The following is a 25,985-nucleotide window of genomic DNA, read 5'->3' as shown; positions in this document are numbered from 1 at the left end:
TTAATGCTGAGAGACTTGCAAGGAGCATGTTTCAGAGGCAGGGGAACAAGATAAGGCTTCAAACTCCATAGATGTGGTTTCAGACCGTCCAAAATATTGGAAAAAATACAGATGTCTCAAAATTAGAGTGGATGAATTTTTGAGTGTCCCTGTCATGGAATCTGTCTTCATCTTGGACTGCAGCTATAACTTTGGCTTTGCAGCTGGGTTCTTGCTTTCCTGGCTCTAATTTGACATGAATGGGTATAACTGTTCCTGATCTATACATTACTGATAAAAGGATGGAGGTTAGAGCTCAGAATTATATCAAAATCTAGCCTGTAATGTTAAAGTCATCAGTCATCACTTTCTAATCAAAATCCTCATCTATTGCTTCTGTAGAAGCAAAAGAAAAAATAACTAAGTGGAATACATAGAAATCTAAAGTTTCCTCTCTATTAACAGTCTCAGTACTTCCAGGTCTAATTCTGAGGTTTTTTTTCTTGTGCAGATCCTAATTTTAGTGTACAGTATTATTGATAAAGCTTGTATAAAGCTTTAAATCCAGGCTTCCAGTTTACACTAGGATTATATTGAAATTCTGTAAAAATGTTCTGTTTTCCATTAAATGTAGCCCTGGAGTTCCTTTGCCTACACCATTATACACACCAGTTAGTTGCTGCATTTGGAAATACAGCACACCATTTATTTCTCATTCATATATTTAGAAATAATAACTCCATTCTTCTGCATCCTAAATTTTCATGCATTTTGTGGTTGAGTCACAGTTTGCTGAAATAAAATTACACCTTGAGATTTGGTAGTTTCATAATTGTTCTTTTAAGCTGAAAGTGTATGTTGCAGTCATCTGGCTGAAGCCCACTGTAAAAAATTGGGAGTGATTTGTCTGTGGCTGAGTCATTCAGTCCTGTGTAAGCTGTAATTTAAAGCTGATGTGATTATGTAAGTACTACCATATGAATGAGGTTTTTTTCCAGTTCTGTTCACTGATGCAGAGCAGAACTATTCATGAAACACTGCATGAGATTTAATAACTTCATTAGTTACTTGGATTTTTAGAACATCAGTGCATTCAGAAAGCTTCACAGTTGTTAAGCTGCTTAGATATCTTGGAGTAGATCTTCCACTGTCCATGGTATCAGACAAGGACAGGGACATGTGTAATATTCTGTTCCTTTGTATGGGTAGAATCTGGTAATTGAGAAATACTCTTAATGTGGAAAACTGGTGAGAATTTTCTATCAAAACAGTTTTGCTTTGATTGCATTGTTGCTCATGTAGAAAAGAAAAAAGGGTATCCTGACAGCAGAAGGTCAGGACATCCTTTTGGAGAGGTGCCATTTGTTCTTCCTTATGAAGAAAAAAATTAGTACTCTTCTTAACAGCAGAAAATTGTATCCGCAGTACTTTTTTTTCCTCTTCTTCTATGGTGATGGTAAATTTGTAAGGTAGCATCTGATGGACTCAGCAGCTCTTTGCATTGAATGAAGCTGTCCTATATTGTCTCACCTCTTTTTTCCCATCACCCATATTGTGATCATTAACAGCACATTAAGCAAACATTACTGTTAACAGTAATGCCATTGACAAAATCTGATTCTGAATGACCTCTTTTCCTGATATAAAGTAAAAAGGGCAAAATGTAATTCATCAGTATGCTCTCAAGTCAATAATTTTAACATATGAAATTAAATTTTTTAAAATAGACTTAATTGCTGTTTTAGGAGTAAAATGTGTATATGTAGTTCAGATCTTCCAAGATTATGAGATTTGTATTTTTTTCTCAAGCTATTTGTTTTCTCTTATAATTAGTACTGGGAATAGCAAGGTCTTAAATCAGCCTGTGTTCCTGTCTCTTTTGCCAGCTTTATCAAGAATGTCTGAACTTGAAATATATTTCTTACTTTAGCCAGTAAAAAAATCTGTTGTAACTGTGCTGTGTTCCCTTCCCTAAAAGAAAACCAGGAAATTTTCCCATTCTTTTATTGTTTGCATGAGCAATAGTTTTCAAAAGCTAGAAATCAAACTGCAACTTTGTGTGGCTTAGCTGGAAGTCTGAAGATGTGAATAGGCAGGCTCCTGTCTGTGATCCTGTAATTTCTGAGTGTCTCAAGCCTGTGGCAAGTACTTTTACCTTTACACATGTATGTAATATGCATATTTGGAGAAAATGGGTGGTTTATACCTGGCTAAGGCCATATCCCCAGAGAATCACAGAATCATAGAATGATTTGGGTTGGAAGAGACCTTAAAAACCATCTAACTCCAAACCCCCTGCCATGGAGTCGTTTACTAGACAAGGTTGCTCAGAGCTCCCTCTAACCTGGCCTTGAACACTGCCAAGGGTTGGATATCCACAACTTCTCTGGGCAGCCTATCCCAAAGCCTTGCCACCCTCACAGTAAAGATTTCTTTCTAATGTATAGTCTAAACCAGCTTTCTTTCAGCTTGAAGCCATTTCTCCTTTTCCTGTCGGCTGCTCTTGTAAATAATCTCCCTACATCTTGTTTGTAGGCTCCCTTCAGGTACTGTCTTGTGTTCTTAGAGAAAGTGAAATTACAAGGGATCAGTGAAATGACACTGTCATGCTTCTGGATAGATTTTGATGTGATTGCTATAATTTGCATTGAGACTTCTCAAGAAATAAGAAATAAACCTGTTAATATAAAATTTTGCCTATTGTCTACCTATGCCTCAAATAAATACTTTTTTTTACCTTGTCTGGTCAACAGCTCCTGTTGTTTCTTAAAGCCTTTACTGAGACGGAGCAGACAAAATTGGCAATGCTTTCTGGCATCCTGTTAGCCAATGGGACTCTTCCTGCTACAATTTTAACAAGCCTCTTCACTGACAATATAGTCAAAGAAGGTAATTTTCCATATCTTCTTTCTTGTCTTAGCTTTTTTAAAGGAGATGTGTTTTATTGCAATGCATGATATATGTTGCAAGAAAATGAATGTTGGAAACTTGTGACTGTACAACAGAAATCAGTATTTTAAAGCAGAATAATATACAGACAGCAGTGCCCAATATACTTTGTGAAATCTTGTAAGAGGCCAAACAGACAGGAAAAAAAGCACAAAACAAATATAAACCCCAAAGGATTTGTGGTTTTTTGGAAGTCCTACTTGTGTATGCAGAATGGTAGAATTGATGTATTACTGTGGTACCATAAAGGTGTGAAGTACAGCTATTCCTGAGGTTGATCTGCTGGCATCTCAAGTGTTGCTCATGTCTGGTGAGTGACAAGTGGGACAGAGATCCCATGCAGGCCAGCAGGATATTGCAGGAGAAAAATCAATCCCTCATTTTGCCTTCACACTAGTAATGATCAGTGACTGATAAACATTCTCATGAATTTGTGTTTATTATATGATGAGTAAATAAGTTCTTTCAGTCTTAAGGTACAATGCCTTTTTGAGATGACTTTTTTTTAAGGTATTTTGTTATGTATTATAGCCATCTACCTCAGAGTCCTGATTTTGCAACTGCTTGCTCAACAATTTCTTTCTCTGAAAGTTCTGACTACCTGGCATGGTTGCAAATATACTGGCAGTTTTGAGCAGTTTTCATGACCTTTTTTTGATTTTGTTAGAGTTACATATTAGCTAAAATGTATTCTAATTTTCATTTTAAAAAATTATTCTAACTTCATGTTCTCATTTGCAGCATGCTAACCATCACATTTGTTTTCTAAATGCTGCAGAAAAAAAAGGCACAGCTGCAGCTTTGCTCTGTCATCACTCATGGCTTTTGAAATCAGAATTAAACTAGGAAAAATCTCAAACAAAAGCACTAATCCATGTTTTTAGGGTGATTGTCTGCAATGTGTTTAAATGAAAGTCGTCGTAGTTATGGGAAGACAAGAGGCATTGGAAAACCCAAATTTTTAAAAATTATGAAAATTGTTATATTTTAAATTAGCATTTTAAGAATATAGTTCTTATTTGCATTACAAACTTATGTTTCTAGGAGCCCTAAACTTTTGTCAGAGCTTACATATACTTTTAGTTCTTGGTTTATATATACTAACAATGCATCCATGACAGCATTTGAAGAAAGATTGTTCAGTCAGTATCCTGGGGTAGATGTTTTATGCAAGAATAATTGAAGATGCAAAGACATTTTAAAAATGGGGAACACAGCAAGGCAAAAGAAGTAGATGATACATGAATAAACTCAAAGATTTCTTTGATTTACAAAAAAAAATGGTGCAGGCAGCTGAAATTAAAATACAGGAGGAAACAATTAGGTGAGGTGAGGGAGTTGTTGATCAGCATGGGACTTGTAACACTGGCTAAGGAATGGCTGAAAGTGAGGTAAGAGTAGATTGTGTGGACAGGAGATCTATCAAGTTTGAGCACAAATACCTACTTTATTTTTAGGTTGCCTTATTTCGGTGTTGTCATTACTTTCACTGTTATATGTAGGTGGAAAACAAAATACTCTTTAATGGATTGCTGACATATTTGTAGTAGAGACAGAGAAAGGTCTGGATGGTCGTGGAATCTTGTCAGGGTTAAGTGTATCCTCCTTGTGCTCTGTGCTGGCAAAGTAGTGGAAATGCAAAAAGCAGCTAATGGGGTTAGTCAATAAAATAAATGACTGGAATTACTTTCTGCAAATAAGGGGGAAAAAACAAAGCAAAAAAAAGAGAAGAACTGTTTAAAGGAAAAGAGTAGCAGCACGTGCATGGAGTATAGGAACAGGCCAGTGATAATTTTGGGCTGCAAATGAGAAGTAAGTTTGAAAATATGTGGGTAGTGAAGCCGTAGAACAACCCATCTCCGTCATGGTGTAATCCCAGCCCACCGTCAAGCCCCACACAGCCTGTTGCTCACTCCCACACCAGCAGGATGAGGAGGGAATGGGAAGAGTAAAAGCTGGAGAGCTCATGGGTTGAGATAGAGACAGTTTAATGGGAAAAGCAGTAGTTGCACACACAAAGAAAAACAATGAATTAGTTCACTGCTTCTCGTGGACAGGGTTTAGCCACCTCCAGGACAGCAGGGCCCCATCACACGTAATGAGTACTTAGGAAGAAAAAAGCCATCACTTAGAATGTTCCCCCCTTCTTGCTTCTTCCCCTCTTTTCATATACAGAGAATGATGTCATAGTCTGGAATATCCCCATGGTCAGCTGGGGTCACCTGTCCTGGCTGTGTCTCCTCCCAACTTCCTTGCCAGCGTGGCAGTTGGACAAACACAAAAGGTCTTGGCTCTGTGTAAGCCCTGCTCAGCAATAACAAAAACATATCTGTATTATCAAGCCTGTGTTCAGCATAAATCCAAAATACAGCCCTATCAGCCACTATGAAAAACCTAACTCCACCTCAGCTGAAAACAGCACATCCTCTAATACTAATGCTGGCATAAAACTTACATTGTTATTAGCTAAAACTACAAAAAGCATCTAGGATATGTCTATTGGGACAACGCTTGGTGACAGAGAGCATTCCATTCAATTTTGGTATTGAGCACATAAGGACATGGATATGCTGAAGCGTGTTAGCAGGTGGAAGTTATGCCTAAGTCACCTACCAGGCTTTGTGAATCTCAGTCTGCTTGCAGCACTCAGGATTGCTGCATCATGTCCAGTAAGTGAAACAAGCCCAAAGAAGCATTTGCAGGCCTCTCTAGGCATGGCATTGTGCATCTCTGGTTGCGTACCATACTTCTCTGAGGATCACGACTGAGCTCCTGAAATAAGCTTGCCAAAACTGCCATAAGAGTCAAGGCGTGTAAAGACTGTCAGTGAATTTTACAGTGGTCTGGGAATAGTATCTTTTGTTCTTATTTGGTGACTCATTTAGTTGAAGTATCCTAGAAATAAAAATAATGAATATCTATAGATAAAGTGGCTAAGAGTGATGAAGCTCCTTCTCACCAGTAGGTCCCATTTAGCTCCAAGAGCTTCTGGACTATCTGGAGGTGAGACAGAAAGCTACAGTGGCCATCTGTAGCATAGGATTGTGCTTTTCATTATGCACTGCCATTATCACTGCCTTCAGTAGCGCTAATGTTGGTATGAGTGTAGTATGGAGAATCATATCTGACCTATAGGTGACCTTCCTCAACGATGTGCTCCATCTCTGAGGCCTTTCAGCTTCCTTCAGCTCCCTGTACGCGCAGTGGAGAATCTGGAGCAGCTGTGGTGATGGTGCAGCTCTAGTAAATAGCAGGTGTGAGCCTAATGGTTTGTTAACTCCCCTGGGAAATCCACAGCTAGTGGAGGTAGAGTTTGTTTGATTTAATACACAAAATACTAAGTTGTGCCTCGAGGAAGGAATTGTTTCACATAAGATAGTGTTTGTGCCTGGTACAACAGGCTACTAAATGCCTCGTAGGAGTGTGGGCCTGATATTTCTGGGTCTGAGAGATTTTAGCCTGCCAGCAGCTGCTAACTTCTTTCCCAAGGGAAAATTTCTCAAGAAAGCTTCTTCTCAAAACAATCTTGGCAAACAACTGTCCTTTCTCAAAACAATCTTTCTCCAGGTAGTGTTTTGCCTTTCTAGTTCTCAAAAAAACCCATTTTAGCTGTTTCTCTAGTTCAACCAATTGGATTAGGGAGGTGTCGTTCCTGTTCACCAGTCATGGTAAGTCTGTATCAAAACACCTTATAAAAAGTAGTAGGAATTAGACATTAAAGCTTTTCTATGCTCTTTGCCTTCCGAAATATTTGGAATCTCTCTTTATTTTTTTCATGTCCTACAATGACACTAGGAGAACACAGTACAATCAGTCACCTTGAAGCTGCAAAGTTATTTAACCCTATTCCAGAATTTGCTAAAAAAAATTTGAAGATATGTTTTCTTAGTTCTTGTTCCTGATTATTTATTATTTTGTGCCTTTGTTTCCTATCCATTTAGTGCATAATTTTTCCTCTTGCATTGTACTCAGTCTGTGAATTGGGAATGTAGGAAAAATAATTGCAAAGAATATCTTTGAACAACTAAATGGAGATGGGCAAAACCAAATGAAAAGATTTTCAAACAATCTAGCATAATTCAGAAGACTAATTTTGCATTCAAGAAAAAAATAAGCACTTCAGCTCTACATTGTTTGTTTCTGTTGTCATAAATGTATTTTCATTCCACAGTTTTGTAATTTTTTTGTAACCCTGAACTTCTTATAGTCAACTCTAATTTATGTTGAAAATTGCTGAAACACATTTTGTGCTTTTCTCTAATAGGGATTGCAGCCTCTTTTGCTGTAAAGCTTTTTAAAGCATGGATGGCAGAGAAAGACGCCAATTCTGTTACCTCTGCTTTAAGAAAAGCCAACCTCGATAAGAGATTGCTAGTAAGTACAATATATTTTCAATAATCTTTATCTCTCCCAGGGAAAAAGAAGGAAATGAAATGCAGATGGTAGTTTGCTGTAAGCATGTTAACTCCCCCTCAGACTCTGTTAGTGTTTCTAAAATGTTTTGAAACACAGCAATATTGTTTCGGCTGTAGCATTGATACAGGTTCAAGAATATTAAGTATCACATGTTTTTCCATTCTGTCTCTTTTTCCTGCAGTCAGATGCCTTCTGAGAGACTGTATGTATGGGGCTTGAGAATTGAATAAATGTTTGGGTTTTTTTCTAACCACTGCTGGCAAAACATACCAGCAAATGGGCATGAGAAGCTCTGTTTCTTTAAATGTTTTCCTTTTGTTAGTGGTATATAAAGTATAAGGAATTACAATTTGAATGCAAGTTTCTGAAGCAGCAGTGTTTAAATAGTATACTAAATGAATAATAAGGTAATTTTCTGCAGCAGTAGCCATCTAGGTGGCATAAATGGTCCAGCAGTGGTGACAGCAGACCTAGTAGGTACAGTGCAGGATGCTTTCAGCCTTAGGACTCAAAACCTGTCTTCTGGGTTTCTAGCAAGGTGTTCAGAGAATATATGAATATGTAGCAACTCCATGTGCCTTTTTCTCCCAGTGTCTTTCTGGAGATCATTTGGGGTTTTTCAGTCCTCAGAGAGATTGCTGCTGCCATAATGCAGTCAAATACACATCCTCTGTAGCACTGCCTGGAGACTCAGCAGTATTTCCTGTTTCTACCTCAGTAATATATAATTAAGCAAGTATCTTTCAAAAGTAAGGAGCCTCCCACACTCCTCCATCTCTTCAATTTGTACTTGATTTTAAATGTCCAAGTCATAAATAATTTGCCATTAAGCTGGGAAATGGGCTAATTACACTGTTTATTGAGGGGGGAGGGCAGGGAAGAAAACTGCATCTTGTTTCTGTTTCAAGCTTGACTGATTTAAACTTTCAGCTGTTGACTCTCATTACTCTGCTCTATTAAACAATTGTAAAGTATCAGATGACGTTGCCTAGCATAGATGCCTTTGTGAAAGTTTCTTCTTAATTGCATTAGTCAGTAAGTAAATAGATGGACAGTCTCTAGCTTCTTTGTTCAAAAGAAGTGCTATCCATCCTACAGATCATTGTTAAGACACTCAGAATGGATGGTAAGCAAATGCCATTGAATGCTTTTCAAGACGGGGCATTTGCTGGAGTGATTTTTAGGAATAATTTTATCTTTTCTAAGTAACTGGACTTTCATAAATGACAGTGTCTTTTAATTAGAAATGCCTACAGGAGTTAACAGTACATGGTGAATTTTGTGATTTTTGTTAAATGATGCATTAGTGGTAGGCCAGGGTGCCTGGGCCACTCCCATATTGTTGCATGTATTTTTCTTAAATGTGGGGATGCGCTGGGAGGGCGTGATAAATGTGCTTTGCCTTTAATGGCTTTGCCATCCATTCCTTTGTACTTTCCCTACAAGACTCTTGGAATCTGGGAAAAGTATGGTTCCTCTTAGGACTGTTTAGAGCAACATGTTTGGCTCATGGCTGTTCATAAGTACATGCACTTCACACAGAGTGGGTGTTAGCTTATTTGTGTAACTGGCCATCATTTTTTCCCTCTACTGCAGTGAAACACTGCAATATGAATGAAGCATTGACTTTTCCAGTGTGGTTACAAGCAATGTTTTAAGTGAAGTAACAGGTTATTCCCACTGTTCATTCTTAAAAAATGCTCTTTCCATTCTGTCAAGAGTCATAGTTGGTTATTTAACAGAGAGCATTCCTGTCTTTTTAGGAACTATTTCCAGCCAACCGGCAGAATGTGGACCATTTTGCCAAGTATTTTACTGAAGCAGGTCTAAAAGAACTCTCAGATTTCCTTAGAGTTCAGCAGTCACTGGGGACTCGTAAAGAACTTCAAAAAGAGCTACAAGAACGTCTCTCTCAGGAATGCCCAATTAAGGAGGTAAAAGTGTTTTTTTACAACTTTCTGTTTATATAATCGTAATCAAAGACTTAAATCAACATTAGGTAGAGAGGAACAGATTTCCTCTGTATTTCTTCAAACTATTTGAATTTATTCATCAGTTCACTCTGTGCTTAAGATTGAAGTAACCAAATATCCTCTGGATTTCCAAGTGTAGTTGTCCATGGGATGGGGGGAGTTTCCCTCATTTATCCTTGAAAATGTATTTTCTTTAACTGCATTAACTGTTAGGTTAAGGGGAGGGACAAAATCTTGTTCTAATTTTGTTTCTTAATACTTCTACACCATAGTGTTGTAAATGACTACAAGTATGTGGAAAGTCAGCATTGTTTTTGGTTCATTTCAAATGTCCCTTATTTCCTTCTCCAGGTAGTACTTTATGTAAAAGAGGAAATGAAAAGAAATGAGCTGCCAGAGCCAGCAGTGATTGGCCTCCTTTGGACCTGTGTCATGAATGCTGTGGAATGGAACAAGAAAGAAGAGCTGGTTGCAGAGCAGGCCCTCAAACATCTGAAGGTACGTGCATGGGGGAAGACGAGAAGAAAGCTGTGAATTCACAGAATACATTCTTTGGCTGTCCAGTTTTGGCTTGTTTCAATCTAGGAGATTTAGGTTTTTGAAGGCTGATGCTGAGCATACGAAGTGTTACATATAGTCTGAGTTCAGTAAAATGGATGCAAAACTGAGGTAGTTCAGGTCATTGAGTGTCCTGAGCCCACAGTGCCGGGGCAAGCCAAGGTGGTCACAGCCTGAACACCTCTTCCTTGTGCTTTCCCAGGGTGCCAGCTTCCTGAGAGGCTCCTTGCACTGGGGCAGGGCTGTGCAACTGCTGAGACTCAGCCTGCTCAGACCTGACTAGTAAAGCTGACTAGTAAGCCCGCAGGGAGCTGCCTTTGCAGGAAGCAAAGACATTTTGGGAGCATGGAGAGGCAGCGCCTGTGCTGGCTGTGCAGAGGGCTGGATAGGTCCAGGCAGGAGTGCCAGGGCCAGAATCTGTGAATCAGCTGTTGCTGGTGTTGGCTGCGGTCGCTGGATCCTCAGTGACTTGTCGATAAGCCAGGGGCTGGCTTGGCTCTGTGTGGACATGCAGTGTGGTTACTCTGGTCCAGCTACTGTCCTTGAGGATGAGGGAACTGAATGCACAGAAGGCAGGCTGCAATACTGCAGCACTACCATTGCATGTTGGGACAAAACCTCTAACGACCTGGGGATAGAAGAGAAGCATGAAACCAGTGCAGAGGCATTAATCACCATCATTGGTGTTCCTCATCTAAGTCTGAAGTAACTTGCAGTGCAAGACACTGGATCTGAGAGCACAGGCTTTTCAGCAGACTTAGTCCTTTCAAGCAGATAATCTATGACCAGGAGAATATTGCCTCATAGCCAGGGCTTCAACGTTTTGTCTTGGAACAGAAGCAATCTGGGCTTTAGTCTTTATGGTAAAGAAGATCTTTCTTCATATTGGATGTCTCCATACTTGAGTGTTCCCATGTTGGTTTAGCTGCTACTGCTGCTGTCCTTTTGTCTGAATTTGGTTTCCCAATCAGTAATCCTAGAAATGCAGTCGCTTGGGATATTGTGTGGTCTTTGATGGTAAGACTGAATGCCTTCAAGTTTTCTCAAGTGGCTCAAATAGCAAGAGAAAGACAAGATGGTTTCCAGAGGGAAGAGAGGCAGTTTTTCTTGTTCTTTTGATGTAAAATTTGATTATCTCTCTTTGAGCTGTAACAAAGAATCCATTGAGATTTATTGTCTAGTACTGCAGGGCAAATTAACAAACATTTTCTGGAATATTTTAACTCTGGGAAAAGAGAAACATAGCTGGTTTTGTACAAATCCTGTTGACTGGATGTTCAGTCGTGTGCATCTCACAGACCCAATCCATCAACTATGTATGTATCCCCAGTGAATTAGGTAAGGCATCGTGCCTATAAGATAGGCATCTTTCTAGGTACATCCACTTTCTAAAAAGTGAGGAAAATTTGTGTGGGCTATTAACTATTTGCACTCAGGGGTAAGATTTTCACAGAGGCAATAGAAATATCAATTTAGACTTTGATAGCTGCTTTTTTACAGTTTTGTCTTCAAAAATGAAACGGCATTTTCCACATCCTTCCTCTTAGGATAGGTGGAGATGGATCTTGGATCCTTCTCTTAGGGCTTTTAGCTACCTCAACGTATGAGCCAGCTCCAGAAAGTGGATTAACAGTGTTAGGATGACACAGAGCTCTTTTCTGTGGCCTCCTGTGTGTCACTGTTCCAAGAGACAGTCAGGGAGTTGCTTTGACCTGGTGCTGTGATTGGGATGTGTATAAATACAGACCTGATGTGTGACCTGTCAGATGGTGGGATTTATTCTCGCATGGCTCTAGCTGACAGGTAACTTCCACAAAGCATGTTGCCAGAGCTTTGACATCTGGGTACCAGTCTGTAACCTACCAGATTCTTTCAGTCAGTTGTACACAAGGCACCCCTGAAAAGATGGGTCAGAACACAGAGTATTGACCTAGTTTACACATCTTAAAAGCCCTTGCTGGATGGGTGGCTACCTAATGGCAGGGTTGAGGCAGGCAGCCATGAACCAGCATACCCGGGCAGTGCAGTAAAAGTCATGTGTGCCATCCATATGGCAGGAGCAGCAGTAGCTGACCTCAGGAGGAGACAGGGCAAGCTGTTCAACCCTGCATCTCACAGAATAAGCTTCTCATTGTCCCAGTAACCTCACTGTGACACCGGGGCTTAGTGCCTAGGCCGCCTCCAGTGCAGAGAAGTGATGTTCTCCATGGGTGAGGAGAATCTTCCAGACTATTCTCACTGGAGGCAAGGCTCTGGTGAGCTTCAGAGCAGTGTGGGTGCTGACCCCCTGCTCCCTAACATGATGCAAATGGAAAATAATGCCACTTGCTCAGCCAGCAATGAGAAGAAGGTTCCTAAGTCAGTTAGACATTCGTGAAACTCCAAACTGTGAGCCTGTACCAGTTTGGAAAGGAGGGAGGAATGTGAAAGGGATAAAGTCAAATGTGGCAAAATGAAGACAATTTGCTTCCAAACTGAAAACATAGGGTTTTTATTAGATGTTATCAAGGTTTATAGACAGCAGCACTTCACAAACATGGCAATGAGGATGAGTTCTGCTGAGGGTATTAAATAAATGAGCTGCACTGCATATTGCCCTGCCTCCCTGCAATTTGCCTAGATATCAGCGAGATGCACAAGGGCTAAAAAGGGGAAAAGAACTACTCACAGCCTGCACAAGTTTCTCAGTGTTCTTACCAAAGCACTGATGTTGTTTCTAAAGTTGTGGCTATACCTGCCACGAATGGAAAAACTTGGCCTCTGGTGTTAGCTATATCCAGCCATTTTAAGGGAGTTTCTTCCCAAAGTACTAAATACCATCAGCCTGCTGAGCTTCTCACTGTTATTGTGATTTCATACTCTCTTAAATAGCTGATAATTATTGCCAAACACATTTTAGAACAACCTTTCTAATTTCTGTGGATTTTTGTGTGTTTTAGTTATTTCCAAGGACCATATTGGGTAAACCCCTCAGGATTTAGCCTCTTGCAGAGAGGTGCTGCAGTGTGTTTTTGAACATTTCCATCAGTGCTGTGGGTGATGGGTGGTTTGAACCTAAGACCAGCAGCAGCCCTGGTCACTCAGAGCAGAGCTCTGTGGTACCAGGCCATTGCAAATCCAGCTGGAGAATGACAAACTGGGGCTTACTGAAGACTTGGAAGAAAGGCTGAACTGATTAGTGCAAGAGCAGATGAAATATTAATATGCAATGTATATTTGGCTAGGGTCTCTGAAGATCGAAGGTTATTTAACTTCGTCTCTGGCAAATGCTCATAATAGTACCCCAAATTTAAGATTGCAGCCTTAGCCGGACTCATCACAGGCTAACATGACAGGATATTGGAGAGATATGGATATAAACACTAGCTTTTAAGGAAAGATATGGTCCTTCAGTGTAATTTTTAGTTTTAAGATCCAAAATAAGACAGGAAAATTGCATAACAAATAAGTTTTTGCTTTATTTTTATTATATTAATAAACTCCAGGAAAAGACAATGAAATGTACCACTACTGTCTTGTCAGAGTAACATTAGCATTTAATACTGTGCTTGGAAAATGTTGCCATTTAGCAAAGGGTGTCATGATATTCTTGATTGTGGTAATGAGAAAAAATAAGGACAGTTGATCACAGTTAATTGGAATAATTTCCTTTATTTCAGTTTCCTGGGACTTCTAAAACCCCTGTGAAACTAGAGACTTTTTAAAATGTATTTCTTCCTGGGATGTCTTACATTATGAACATCTGCAAAGCATCACTCCTGAATGACAGAATGCTGCACTGTCAAATGTATGACAGAAATAATGCCAGATTGTGGGCTTTATAAATTGATTTTACAGAAGTCAGTAACTAAGTGGTACTGAATTTTAGTTTACAGCATGCAGGACATGCTACAAAAAATCATGGATACTTGTGTATATGCATTGTATGTGTTTTAGAAAATGCAGTGTGCAAGTAAATCTAAAGTTTCAGTGAAACATTTTCAAGGATGAAATTCATGATGTTTATTTTAAAAACGTTTATTTATTTTTAGGTATCCTGATGTGCATTTTGATTTTTACCCTCTCTTCCTTTCAGCAATATGCCCCCCTGCTTGCTGTGTTCAGCACTCAAGGCCAGTCGGAGTTGATCCTACTCCAGAAGGTGCAGGAGTACTGTTATGACAACATCCACTTCATGAAAGCCTTTCAGAAGATAGTGGTTCTCTTTTATAAAGGTAAAAGGGTATAATCCAGTGTTGTATTCTGTGCTTGGATTCTCAGTGCCAGCCAGGTAGTGCATATAAGAAGGCTGTGTTGGTGTTGAACTCTGGAATACTTTGTGCTTTGATAGTTCAAAGGAATGTGGCAGCAGGAAAAGCCAAACCAAGCCCTTCTCTCCCTCTGTTGCTTTCATCTCATATTCAAGAAGCATGAGGAGGATCAAGTCCAGTCACTTCAAGTGCAGCTTAGTCCTTGTATAAAACCATTTCTAGGAAGACATTTCTATAAATTTCTGGCAGATTTCAAAAGTAGATCAGAGCTTGGTTTTAAGAAACCTTGAAAGTGCAAACCCTTTTAGCAGGAAGATTTTTGGAGGGGTTTAGATTTGGAGGGGTTTTTTTGCTCACTCCTTACCAGAAGGAACTTTTCTTATTCTTCTTTTCCTGCCAAATTTTTGCAGGTGCTATAGTTTTGATGGATTTCATTTTTATTGTGAAATTGACTTCTTCACAAGTTTATTCTGATCAGGTTGTCATAGAGACTAATGGTCTTGCACCGTGTGTGATGGGTGGGTGCCAAACAGTTTGTTCTGATGTTCATGCTATAAATAGTTGGAGGAGAAAAATCAGCAGGAGTAGAAACCTCATGTTGATCTTTGTTCACCTTGTTGAGTCCAGGTACATGTTCAAGGCAAATGGCAAATGGATTCCAACTGTTACAATAATTTCATGGTTGCAGAAGGAAGTGAGTCATGTGGATTTATTTCTAGCCTTTCAATATAGCGTGGCCTCAATGATAAATGAAAAAGCAATGCACCTTGTCCTACCCTCAAATTCTACAATGTGTAGATACTATTAATGACTGTAGAACAACTTGAAGCTGCAAGCTGCAGTAATCACTTGATTCAGTTTTCTTTGGAAAAGAACATTTGCTTCGGACATGGTGAATGAGAGGCGTAATTGCTGCACGCTCAGAGCATAACTGATGGTCAAACCAGAAATAGTCTTGTGTAGGATTGCCTTCAGAGTTTTTGTAGATTCATTACTGTGTGAGCCTGTAAGAGCAACTCTGACATTGCTTTGCATTTAAAAATTAAAAAGGAAATATATCACTGAATTGTACATTACACTTAACATGCTTGAAGGACCTAGTTCCCATCTACTATGCTCACCCCATGTGCTCTTGTTCTGACTCTGGAGATTACTTGGGCAGGCTTGTTTGGAGTGCTGAGAAGACTTCAGCCTCAGCAGTGCAGGTGCCACAGTACTGTTTAGGATTCACGTGATGTCTAGAGGAGAGTTTGGAGCTACCGTGTGGTCTGTCCAATGTGTGCAATATTTGCTGTGCCTGCATTCCTGCCTGGAGTGTCTGGGGCGGGCGCGCTGCAGCACCTGCCTCTGCTGTCTGATGCAGTCATGCAGCAGCACAGCTGCCAGCCCGTCCTGGCCCCGATCTGCCCCGTTGGACAGACCTGCTGCCAACTGCTTGCCTGACCTTGCAGCCACTGCCATGGGGTTCTTCTGGATGCTGGATGCAGGGAGCATCAGCTCCATCTGGTTTTGGTAGCTTTGGAGTTAAGCAGTGTCCATTAGGTGAGGACATGCTGCTTTGTCAACCAGGGAAGATTCTGGGAGGACTAGACCTTCAATTCTGTTTCTTCTCCATGACTGTATTGAGCTTTAATGGTTCGTGGTGTGGCTTGTGCAGTGCCATGCTGCCTGCCTCTTCTTTGTTTCAGTGCTCTCCTTCTCCCCAGTTCATATCTATCCACTAAAACCAAGCCATCAACTCTTTTTAGAGACATACACTTTATTTAGGTAACTTCCCAATGACAGCGTATCTTCTGTTTCCTAATAGCCGAGGAGAAAAGCCCCCTAAAGCAGTTACTGGCTGTGTCAGTGGTGAGGGAACAGCTGACAACCTGCGTCCCCTTTCTGTTCTTAAGTGTAGCATGCACAGGATCTGGAGAGGTTACAGGGTTCCTAATGAACTTCATCTAGTGACAAATAAAGGTATCTGAATATCTGTGAATGGGCAGATAAAAATGCAGCTTTGTACTAGCATGAATGTGGACAGTTTGTTGCTTGTTACTCATGAGGGAGTGCTTCCTATAAAAATATAGTCAGCAGTGATAATAGGCACCTAATGCCAGTCATGCTTTTACTAATGTAGTTCTGTGACTGCTCTCATCAGCATGTCCAACATCTTGCATCTCAATGCTTTCCATATGTCCATCATAAAATAGCCCTTGCACTACTTTCCTGTGAATTACCTGGAAATACCTAAACATGTTGACAGCTGAGGCTCATTAGCACCTAGAAGATCTTGAAAGTCTGTGGTGCTGATTTTTTATTTTTCTGTCTCTAAACAAGAAGGAGCATCCATTTTTTCCCCAATGTAAACCCAAGCCCTGTTTTCCCGTAAGTATCAGCAGCTACTTACTGGCTTGTAGGTATAATTTCCAAAAGCAGTTCTGTAGTTGGTTAAAGCTTGTTGACATGTTGTTGTTGTTGTTATTACTACTACTCTACCCTTGTGTTCCTGAGACAATATAGTGGAAAATAAGCTGTCCAGTTCTATACTGATCCCTGGCTGGGATCTGGCTTCTCTGGTTTTCACTTAAAGCCAGCACAATTGTTAATCTGACAGCTGCATTTTGACCAATATCTAAAAGCCAGTTGCAGAATAAGGATTGCTGAATTCTGTGTGGCACTCAGTAAGTGTGCTGGCTTCCTTGCTAGCATTGTAAGGTGTATGTTGTTTGGAGTGCCTTCTGTGTTGCAGTCTGTCCCATAACTGTTGGTAAAACAAGCACTGTTGTTATTGGAATGCATGCTATGTATCATATTCACCTGTTTTGTTTCACCCTTTCTTTTAGTTTGTGTCTGTCCTTGAAATATCAAATGTGAAATCTTGACACTGTTGAAATTAATGATCATTCTTTTCATGAGGGTCAGAATTTCACCCTTTGAACAGCAAACACAAAGCCTCTGTGTTCTTTTTCATTAGAATTCAAGACAGCATTTACAAAATACAAGAAGAAATAGCTGATTGCAAGTACACGTGAAGTAGGGCTCTGGTTTGAGGCATAATTGGCCTCAGAGATATTGTTTTGCAGTACAGATATAAGCAACCAAATGATGCAGACTGACAGAGATTGTCAAACTCTGCAGGAAACGCTTAGAAGAATGCGATCTTCAAGTTCCACTTCATACAGGGGCTTTGTTTTTTAATGGATCACAATTATCTTTAAATAACTTCATTATTCAAGTACTTTTTGTGGTACTTGATGCAAAATTTTCCTGGGAAAAACCCAAGACAAACCAGAAAGGCCTTAACCGTACTGTGGGGGACATTCCTTGCATTGAAAGAACCCTTGTCTGAAGGCCCTGTTCTCCCAGCTGGGTTAGCTGCAATAGAGTTGAATTTTGCAGATTGATTGACTGTGTTGGCAGCTGCCAGGGTGTGCTTTTCCCTTTACTGCCCATGGCTATGTGGTTTGAGTTAAAAGCAGAAATTCATTTGAAGCGGGTGACTGAGTGCAAAGCTGAGACCTGAACTTCAAGTAACTTTCCAGTTCACCCTGAAGAAAAGAGTCTGGGCTGTTCAGGCTGTGCTCTGCAGCCTCTCCCTTCCCCAAGGGCTGTCCCTGGAGGCTCTGGCCGTGGGTGGTTGGGGTGGCAGTCGGCTGCACCTGCAGGAAGAGCAGCTCTCGGGGCTGACATCACCTGGGACTGCAGTGAAAGTGATGTGCACACGCCCACAAACCGCAGTGCTCAGCCTCAGCCATTAAAATATATCTGTAATCAACTTTGATGAGGAATAGCTATATATATACAAAATGAGTCATTCCCTCCATCCTCCTTCCATTTTCCCTTCCCACTGCTTCAGAGAAACTTGGAGGTATGATTAACTACACCCTGTCCTGCATGATTGTTGAACTGAGCATCTTTGTACTGGTGGGAGAATGCCAACCCTTATGAGCACTGGAGGCATGAATGTATTGCACATAACATTTCTTAGATATTAAAAGAGCATTGCAGTTGTCCTTTTTGTAGTTCAGGGCATTTTGTTCTTCTCTGTTAGGCTAGGAGGTTTATTGCCATGGAGTTAAATACAGGCAAATTTTTCATCTTCCAGACTTGCGAATGTTTTAATCTTTGAGGCACACAGTGAGATTACATGCTGCTTTTATTAGATTGGGGTTTTGGGAAGGGAGAGAGAAATTGCACTTTCCCCTTTGGCAACAAAACCATTGAGCTTATGGGCTTCAAATAAAAAAACCCCAGACTTAAGTCCTGTTACTTTTGAACTGAGCTATGTGCCTACCTGGAGGTACTTCCTTGTACAGTATCATAATGTGACCTGTCATTAGGAATAGGCTTCAGCACTTCTATAAAGCAGCTTCATACTTGGGAATGTCCACAGTGCCCCAGAGCTTGGGGACAGGGTTGCTCTACTTGGGTTTTTTGGTTGTTGTTTTTTTTTCCTGAAATCTCTCCTGATTTTCTTTGCCTGTCATTATGTGTCATACCCTGTGTAATTTTGCAGATGTAGTTGTGTGAACTTCAGGACTCTGAGGTAAATGTCATCTTTTCACATGCACTTTTACATTAAACTGCAGGTTCATGAGTCCATGTGAAATATTTTCAGTTATGCTAAATTCAAATCCAGATTCATTAAATACTTTTGCATTGAATGCCTTTGAGCTGCTGTTGAGCATTTAATGCAACATGTTCAAAACCTCTTCCTTGTCTCCAGTGTTTCTGTAATATTGGAGAAAATGTTACGTGTGACAGGTTGTGATTTCAGGAAGATGGTGGATTTTTGTGCCTCTTGTAGGTTCACTAAGCACAATTTATATGTACAGAAAAAGCCTAGAGCCAGCTCAGTCCTGTTTTCCGTGCATTTTCTCAGCTTTACTGTCAGCTGCAGTAAACTGCAGAAGAGGTTTTATTTTGGAAAAGTGCTTGAAAGACAAGATAATTTCCAGTCACATGCATTTACTAAATTCCTAATTTTCAGGGAGATTTCATACTCAGTTACTGTTGAATGTCTTGGAATAATTTTGATTAAGTTCAAACGTATCCCTGGTTGCGTCCATCTGTTTATTATTCAACAGCATATGTGAAATGTGTCTCCTCTGTCTCATTTGATCGGATGCTTTGGGGTTTTAGTGTCATTTGTTTCAGTTTGTCTTCTTCCCTTTCCTGCCACATCTGCTCTAACTTCAGGCTGAAGCAGAAGGTGATGGTCAGGGTCGGTGCCTTGGCAAGCAAATACCCAGTGGGTGGGATGGCACCAGAGGCTCAGGGAAGCAATGAAGTACAAAAATGTGTTGATTTGGAGCAGGAAGGGTAGTTTGTTCAAAGACAAAAAGAATGGAAATGTTAATGAGGTGTAGAAAGCTGTCTTTAGTCTTTTTATAGAACAAATACAGTTTGATTTTTTGTTGTTGTTGATGCTGTTGTTTGTTCTTGCCTCTTGTGTTATATAACTGCCAAAATGCCATTGCGGATCCCAGATTTTGCCTCCACAGCCATCAATTACTGAGATACTTGGCTTGGCTGGATCACAGGAGCTTTGTCCTGGAGCTAGAGGTCTGTTGCTAGACCTAAATTTGCACATGTTGGTAACAATAAGTGTCCTTGCTATTTATTAGTATTTCTTTATTCTGAATTGCGCTCAGTCTCACGGGTCGTAACTGACAGCTATTTTGTTCTGATGTTTGACATTAAAATGTCAGCTGTGCTGTCCATCCAAGCCAATTCAGTGGGTGGTCTGAATAGTGACCTTAAAACTTAGTAGCTAAAAACAAAATAAGACCTTTAGGGGGAAATGATTGCAAAAAAGCCCTACTGGCTGTCTCTTTAGTGTTCAGTCAGGAGGTATCTGTCACTTCTGACTTCTAGAACCATGCACAATTCTGTGATACAGCAGCAAGAAAAGGCATGATAATTCTTACTGTGGTAAAACTTCCAAGATGTGCAGGCTGATTATTATATTTCTTTTATCCAGCAGTCTTATGTGGTATATTTAAAACAGATGAATAAAGAACTCTTCTTGACAGAAGCACAATGTTTGATACTTTATTTTAGGCCTAATACATTACACATTTTATTGCATCTGGAACCCATTATATGCATCAAATATTCTATATTTGTAGCTTAATATAGATGATGCAAAGCTTGTTCTACTGCAATCATATTAGCTTTATACTGCCTTTAAAAATCTTTCTCCTCTCATGTTCGAAATCTGCCAATCTCTCAAAAATACTTTTTTTTTTACAAACACTGATCTGTATTTCAGCTGATGTTCTGAGTGAAGAAGCTATTCTCAAGTGGTATAAAGAAGCACATGTCGCTAAAGGCAAAAGTGTTTTTCTTGACCAGATGAAGAAATTTGTGGAGTGGCTGCAAAACGCTGAAGAAGGTATGGGTTCATTTGAAGAACTATGGTGGTCTCTTCGCAAAACAATTTTTTTTTTTTCATTTTAGTTGTACCAGGATATGAGGTATTCAGGACTCAAAATACAAAATAGCAGGCATGACCATCTCAATTGTTTGCAGGCATGCCTAAGCCTAACAACACTTGCTGCTTTGTTAGTGATTATGATGTTCCTGTGAAGTCCTTTATTCATTGGGTACCACTTGTTTATAGATAAACTCTTCTAGCTTCTGCAGGGAGGAGCTCTGCACTGATGACAGCATGAAGTACCTTGGTGCTAACACCTGCAGCCACACAGTTTTCTGTCTCAGTGCCTTTTTTACTATTGTCATGTTTAATGGCACATAGCATGAGCTTACCTGCACCCTGGCTCTTGAAACTGGCTTTAGTTGATGGTCAGGTTAACATTATATGGTCTGTATTTGCTGCTTTAAAATGGTTATTTAGAAAGGAAACTGGTTTATTTAGTCCCTAACTTGGTTTTCCTCATGTTCTTGATAAGAAAATACTTCTACTGAATAAGGAAGTTATCTTTTTTTACATGGAAAAAGAATTCTCCATCAGTTGGGAAGATAAATCCATGTATAATAGATAGGGATAGAACTATTAAGGTTCATTTGTATCCATTTAATATAATTATTTTATAAACTTGGAGGGAATATGTACTAGTGACAAGGAACAGATAAAACTTAGCAGTAATTCACATGTTCAGGTAACAGTATAAAAATGGCAGCTGCTTTCACACTTGAGATTTTGGATAGGCAAGCTTAGTCTAATTAAGCTTTTTTTTTTCAGCTGCATTCACACTTGAGAGGTTGGATGGGCAAGCTTGGTCTAATTAAGCTTTTTTTTCCCCCCCTTTTTAATTTTCTGCTTGTATGCCTCGTCTGCTCTTTATTTTTATCCTTTCCTGCATGTCCCCTCTGCCAGATGTCCTTAATTACAAAGTCCAGTACAAACGGAGACGAAATGTTTCTGTAAGAACACGCAGACCATGTTTGCTCTCAGAAATCTGATCTATGGTGTAATATTTGTTGGCAGTGATCCCTTTCCTGTCAGGTGAACACAGAAATGCAATATGATGCAAAGTAGCTTTAGGTTACAAAACCAGCATGTGTATTCCTGCTTCTAGGTTACTTCTACTTCTTCTGCTTCTATTACTAAATGAACTTTATTTTATGCTATTAAAAACATCAAAAAATTTGGTTTGTATATGTTTCATACCTCCTGTAGGGTAACACCACTGAACATTTCTAGATAGGCTGGAGGGTGATGCTGGTTGATACTTGCAAAGCAAATAGTTTTAAAGGTGCTTCCTGGATGAGAGCAGTACAGTCTGCTCATAGAGATGAGAAGAATGAGTGAATAATGCTGATCCTTTATTAAACTCAGCTCAGGTACACATCGTGTGGCTCTGCAGATGAGGACCAGAATCATCCATAGCAACATGGTGAAAATTTTAGTGACAGGTCTGTAAATTGAGAGCTCCACCACGGAGGGCAGCAGAGCAAACCTTCATCTCCTGAAGCTGTGTGTTTCTTTCTTGTTTGATCTGCCAGCCTTTCCTAGGAACTGCTAGGTGTGGTGAAAATTTTCATTTTGGAAGGATATCTTGTTATTTTCACAGGATTACTCACATCAGTGTCCTTGTGCAACCTACATGAAGTGTTTTACTCTCTTCTCTTCTAGAGTCGGAGTCCGAAGGGGAGGAGAACTGAGGTGGTTCCACAAAGCACAGTCTCAATCTAGGTTAATGCCAAATGCGCTTGGGAATGCCGTACTGTTCAAGCAAAGAGGCTTTACTTCAGTGTCATACAGAAAACTATAGACTAGACTTTCCTTTTGTTTAGAAGAATAAAGGTTTTTAATGGAGCCCTGAGGCATTAGATGCTTTTCTTGGGACTCTACCTCTGGCTCAGTGTACACACTAACTTAGGCAAAGACATTCAGCAAGGAGCCATATAGAAAAAGTGAAATGAAATACTTATGGACTCCTTTTTATTAACGGTCTTTTTCAGGTACTATGGTATATGAACACTCCAATTTCTGTTTATAGAACTGTTTGGTCTGTGTTTGTAGCTCAATATTGGCTTGTGTATGTGATTTGACACCACCACATTTTTTTGAATAAATGGCTTTTATATCTTAGTTTTGTGGTATTAGTGTGTATTTAAAGTTCTGGCTTGCCAAAGTATTTATGATTTTTGAAGTAAAAATTACACAAGAATGCCAACAGACCATTTTCATACTTCTTCCCCAAAAAATCAGCAGCTGTAGTTAACTGGTGTAGGGATCACCGTCAAATATTCATTCCTATCCTTACATACAACTTTGGACAGATTACCCATATTCCATAGCAAATACTGATTCATTCTGTTTCTTAATTCAAAGAAAATGTACAGGAACAAATCTGTGGAGTCCCAGTTTTGCAGGTATAGTTTATGCAAATGGTATATAGAATAATATGCTCTGCTCAGTTCAAACTACACCCAGTTATTGGTGATTGCTGAATTTTGAAAGACAAATTGTCTCATTATAGAAGAATTAGCTTCAAAACATGCATGACTAGAAGTCATCACATGTAAAATCTGAAATTTATTTACATTAGGTTTAGAAAAGCCAGGCTTGTATTCTTACAGGGGAAAAGCATGACAGGGCAGATTCAATTAATGAAGTGGTGTATTTTGTAATTAGAAACCAATAAGCTAACAAACAGATAGTACAGATTTTTCTGAGGGAAAGTCAACAGTTCATACAAACCACAGATCATATGAGTGTAAGTGTTGTGTCTCACCATGTATCTGGCTTTACTGTAAACAGCAAGTGAGCAAGTGGAAATCAAGTGCTGTTGAGTGATGGCTTTCCATCTAGTACAACATTTATTTTCCTAGCAGGTACGGATCTTTGGAAGGGGAAATATGTCATGGTGATATTTCCAGTAAGTTTGAGAAGACCAGAGCCAGCCCTATTAAAAAGCCGAACTGATGCATTAGCTGCATACTTTCTATTTTGGTCCTTGTTATTACAGAAAATAAATTTGCTGGGCTTGAAAACCCATGCACAAAACTCTGCAGCTGAGACGTGGCAGTACTGAGTCATTGATATGCGGCTGCTATTGCTAGAAACATCTTAAATTCAAAATTCCCGTTTCCTGAGGTACTAATGGATATTTAGTTTGGTGTACACAAACCCAATTTTTGTATAATCTTAAACTTAGGCTGATTTTGAAGGTGCCAGTCTCAAGTAATGTGCAGAGATCACAGTTCCATTTCCCTGCAGTGAGACTGCCAGGGAGAGCCAGGCACGCTGGCTGTGGGCTGCCTGGGCCATCTGCTGGAGACAGAAATCATCGGCTGCAAGAGGCACTGCAAGGCCAAAGGCAGCAAATCTGGGGTGCCTGCTGCAACTGTGCCCCCAGCACACTGCAGGTACAAGCAGGGCTGAGTGGATCCACTGCACTGAATTCAGGTGCCTCCAAGCCAGGCACCAGAGTTGCACCCAATGATCGTTCCAGGTCCCTGCCAAGTTGAGCTGTTCAGAGATTGCTGACATGGTTGTCCTAGCTCCATTTATAGACTTTGTGTTGGAGAGAAATGAGTGTTTTTAGCACAGGGCTGGTGGCCAAGCTGAGACTTGTGATTTGGAGCAGGGTGAGGAGTTGCACTCTGGGCTGACTGGAGTTGTTCACTTTTAAGTCACGCAGTGCCCAGAGCCCTACGTCTTCTGTGTTCATATCGTGCCTAATGTGTAGCTCCTGGGAGCCACTCTCAGCTTGCCCTCCCCTAGGAAAATCATAGGGAAATAACAGTTTCTGAATCTGGTTTTCAGGAATTTTTCCCAGTTAATCTCTGAGACCAGTTCAGGTGGGAACTTAACGTGTATTTTTTCATCCAGCATTTCACATGTATGCCGGTAACTAAACTAGGTAGGGGCACAAATACAAATAGATCTGGTTTGCATCAGACTGAATGTCAGTACAAAAACGTGTAATGATAAGGTTTTTCAGGAAACCTGTAGATTAGAAGCTGGGCAGAGCTTTTAATGTGACTCCCTTCAGGCAAAGTGCCCTTCCCTTGAAACCTTTGGACTCTGCATTTCAGTTAAAAACGTTCCTAACCCAAGGCATTTCTTCAACACAGCTCTTGAATTAATGTTTCTCTGCTAGAGAAATCAAAGCTACAGTTAGCACCAAATGCTTTAAATGTTTTAAATATGGAATCAGTTGTCTTGTAAAAATAAAAAGATACTTCACAGAAAATGTGCTTCGCATATATTGCATTCAATTTTGAAACTGCAGTCTTAATGTCAGAACTGTACATCTTTTACTTAACAATAAATTGCAATAGGGTGCACTTTCAAATGGGGATTGCTGAATTTGAAGGTGATTCTTCTGTTCTGGCCTCTCCTTTCTGAAATTGTGCTGAGGTTTTAACTAAGAAAGCCAATTATATTGCTTTAAAACTTTCCTCTGGTATACAAATGCTCTCCGGGAGAGAGACCACATCATCCTTGGGATGCAACAGTGAGGATTTACAGTGAGGTTGGTTGAAGTGCTGGTTATGAATCTGAAAGGGGCTGACACAGTTCCTCTTTCCTGCTGTTCCAACTACCTAATTGCATTGCAGGCTTGTCTAACTATGTCAAGCCCTGTGCAAAGGGGGCTTCCAGCCCACTGCAGTCGGTAATCCCCCAGATCACAAACCATCATCGAGCTGAACTCCCTGCACTGTTTTTCAACAGCAATCCTGCTTCACCATTACCATGCTTTGGCTGGTAAAGATTTACCCCCAGGGTGATGACCTGTTGTGCCAGCATCACCCTTTTCTGCTTGGTCAGCACATCCCAAACTCAGCAGCCAGACCTGTGCCAAAAGGAGTGATGGAAAAATCCCCAACCTCATCCCTGTGGCAGCTGCACGCTGGCTGAGCAAGAAAGGCATTTATCATCCAGAGAAACCAGCATCTGCCAGGTGAGATCCCCTACAAGATCCCAGAGTCCACTCCATGACCACACTTGGGAGACAGAGGGATATGTAGGTGGTCATGTGCGTGTGCACAATTTAGATTTTTCCACAAAAGTGGCTCTTCAAGCAATATAAAGCCATTTTCTCAAGTCTTTCAAAGCCTTCCCCCTCCCCAGTCTGTTTAGTAAAAAGTAGTGTTAAACAATGCCTCATAAATGGTTGGGTGTGGGAGTTGTGTTTTCCTTCAGTGCTGCCACAATCCACAGTTTTAAGGGGCAGAGCTCTGACCAGAACACCATGCACTGAGCGAGCAGCACTGAGGGACTGATGGACCAGGGAGTTGGAGGCCCTTCCTCCCCACTCCAGGTAACACTTGGGCTGAGGATGTGGTGCAGCTCTCTGTGGGGCTCCCGCTCCCAGCACAGCTCCCCTGGGGTGGTGCGTGGGTCAGGGCACTGACAAGCAGCTTTGGTACTGCATTAGCTGCAAGAAACAAGCGT

At 40.4% G+C, this 25,985-nt stretch overlaps 1 protein-coding gene across 2 annotated transcripts in view; it reads left to right on the top strand.

Moving 5' to 3' along the window:
- Positions 1-22,670, top strand: part of BZW2 (basic leucine zipper and W2 domains 2) — a 56,758-nt gene extending 34,088 nt beyond the window's left edge. For both annotated transcript variants that reach the window (XM_063411208.1, XM_063411202.1), the window contains exons 6-12: positions 2,733-2,868; positions 7,193-7,302; positions 9,108-9,278; positions 9,669-9,815; positions 13,951-14,089; positions 20,385-20,507; positions 22,212-22,670. In XM_063411208.1, coding sequence (XP_063267278.1) covers positions 2,733-2,868; positions 7,193-7,302; positions 9,108-9,278; positions 9,669-9,815; positions 13,951-14,089; positions 20,385-20,507; positions 22,212-22,240 — 855 coding nt within the window. In that variant the 3' untranslated portion in view covers positions 22,241-22,670. The remainder of the gene's footprint in view (positions 1-2,732; positions 2,869-7,192; positions 7,303-9,107; positions 9,279-9,668; positions 9,816-13,950; positions 14,090-20,384; positions 20,508-22,211) is intronic.
- The last annotated feature ends 3,315 nt before the right edge of the window (positions 22,671-25,985 follow it).

The sequence above is a fragment of the Prinia subflava genome, chromosome 1, assembly GCF_021018805.1.
Source record: "Prinia subflava isolate CZ2003 ecotype Zambia chromosome 1, Cam_Psub_1.2, whole genome shotgun sequence".
NCBI classification, from domain to species: Eukaryota; Metazoa; Chordata; class Aves; order Passeriformes; family Cisticolidae; genus Prinia; species Prinia subflava.
Note: the sequence above shows the minus strand (reverse complement) of the source record. Positions and strands in the feature narration are given on the sequence as shown.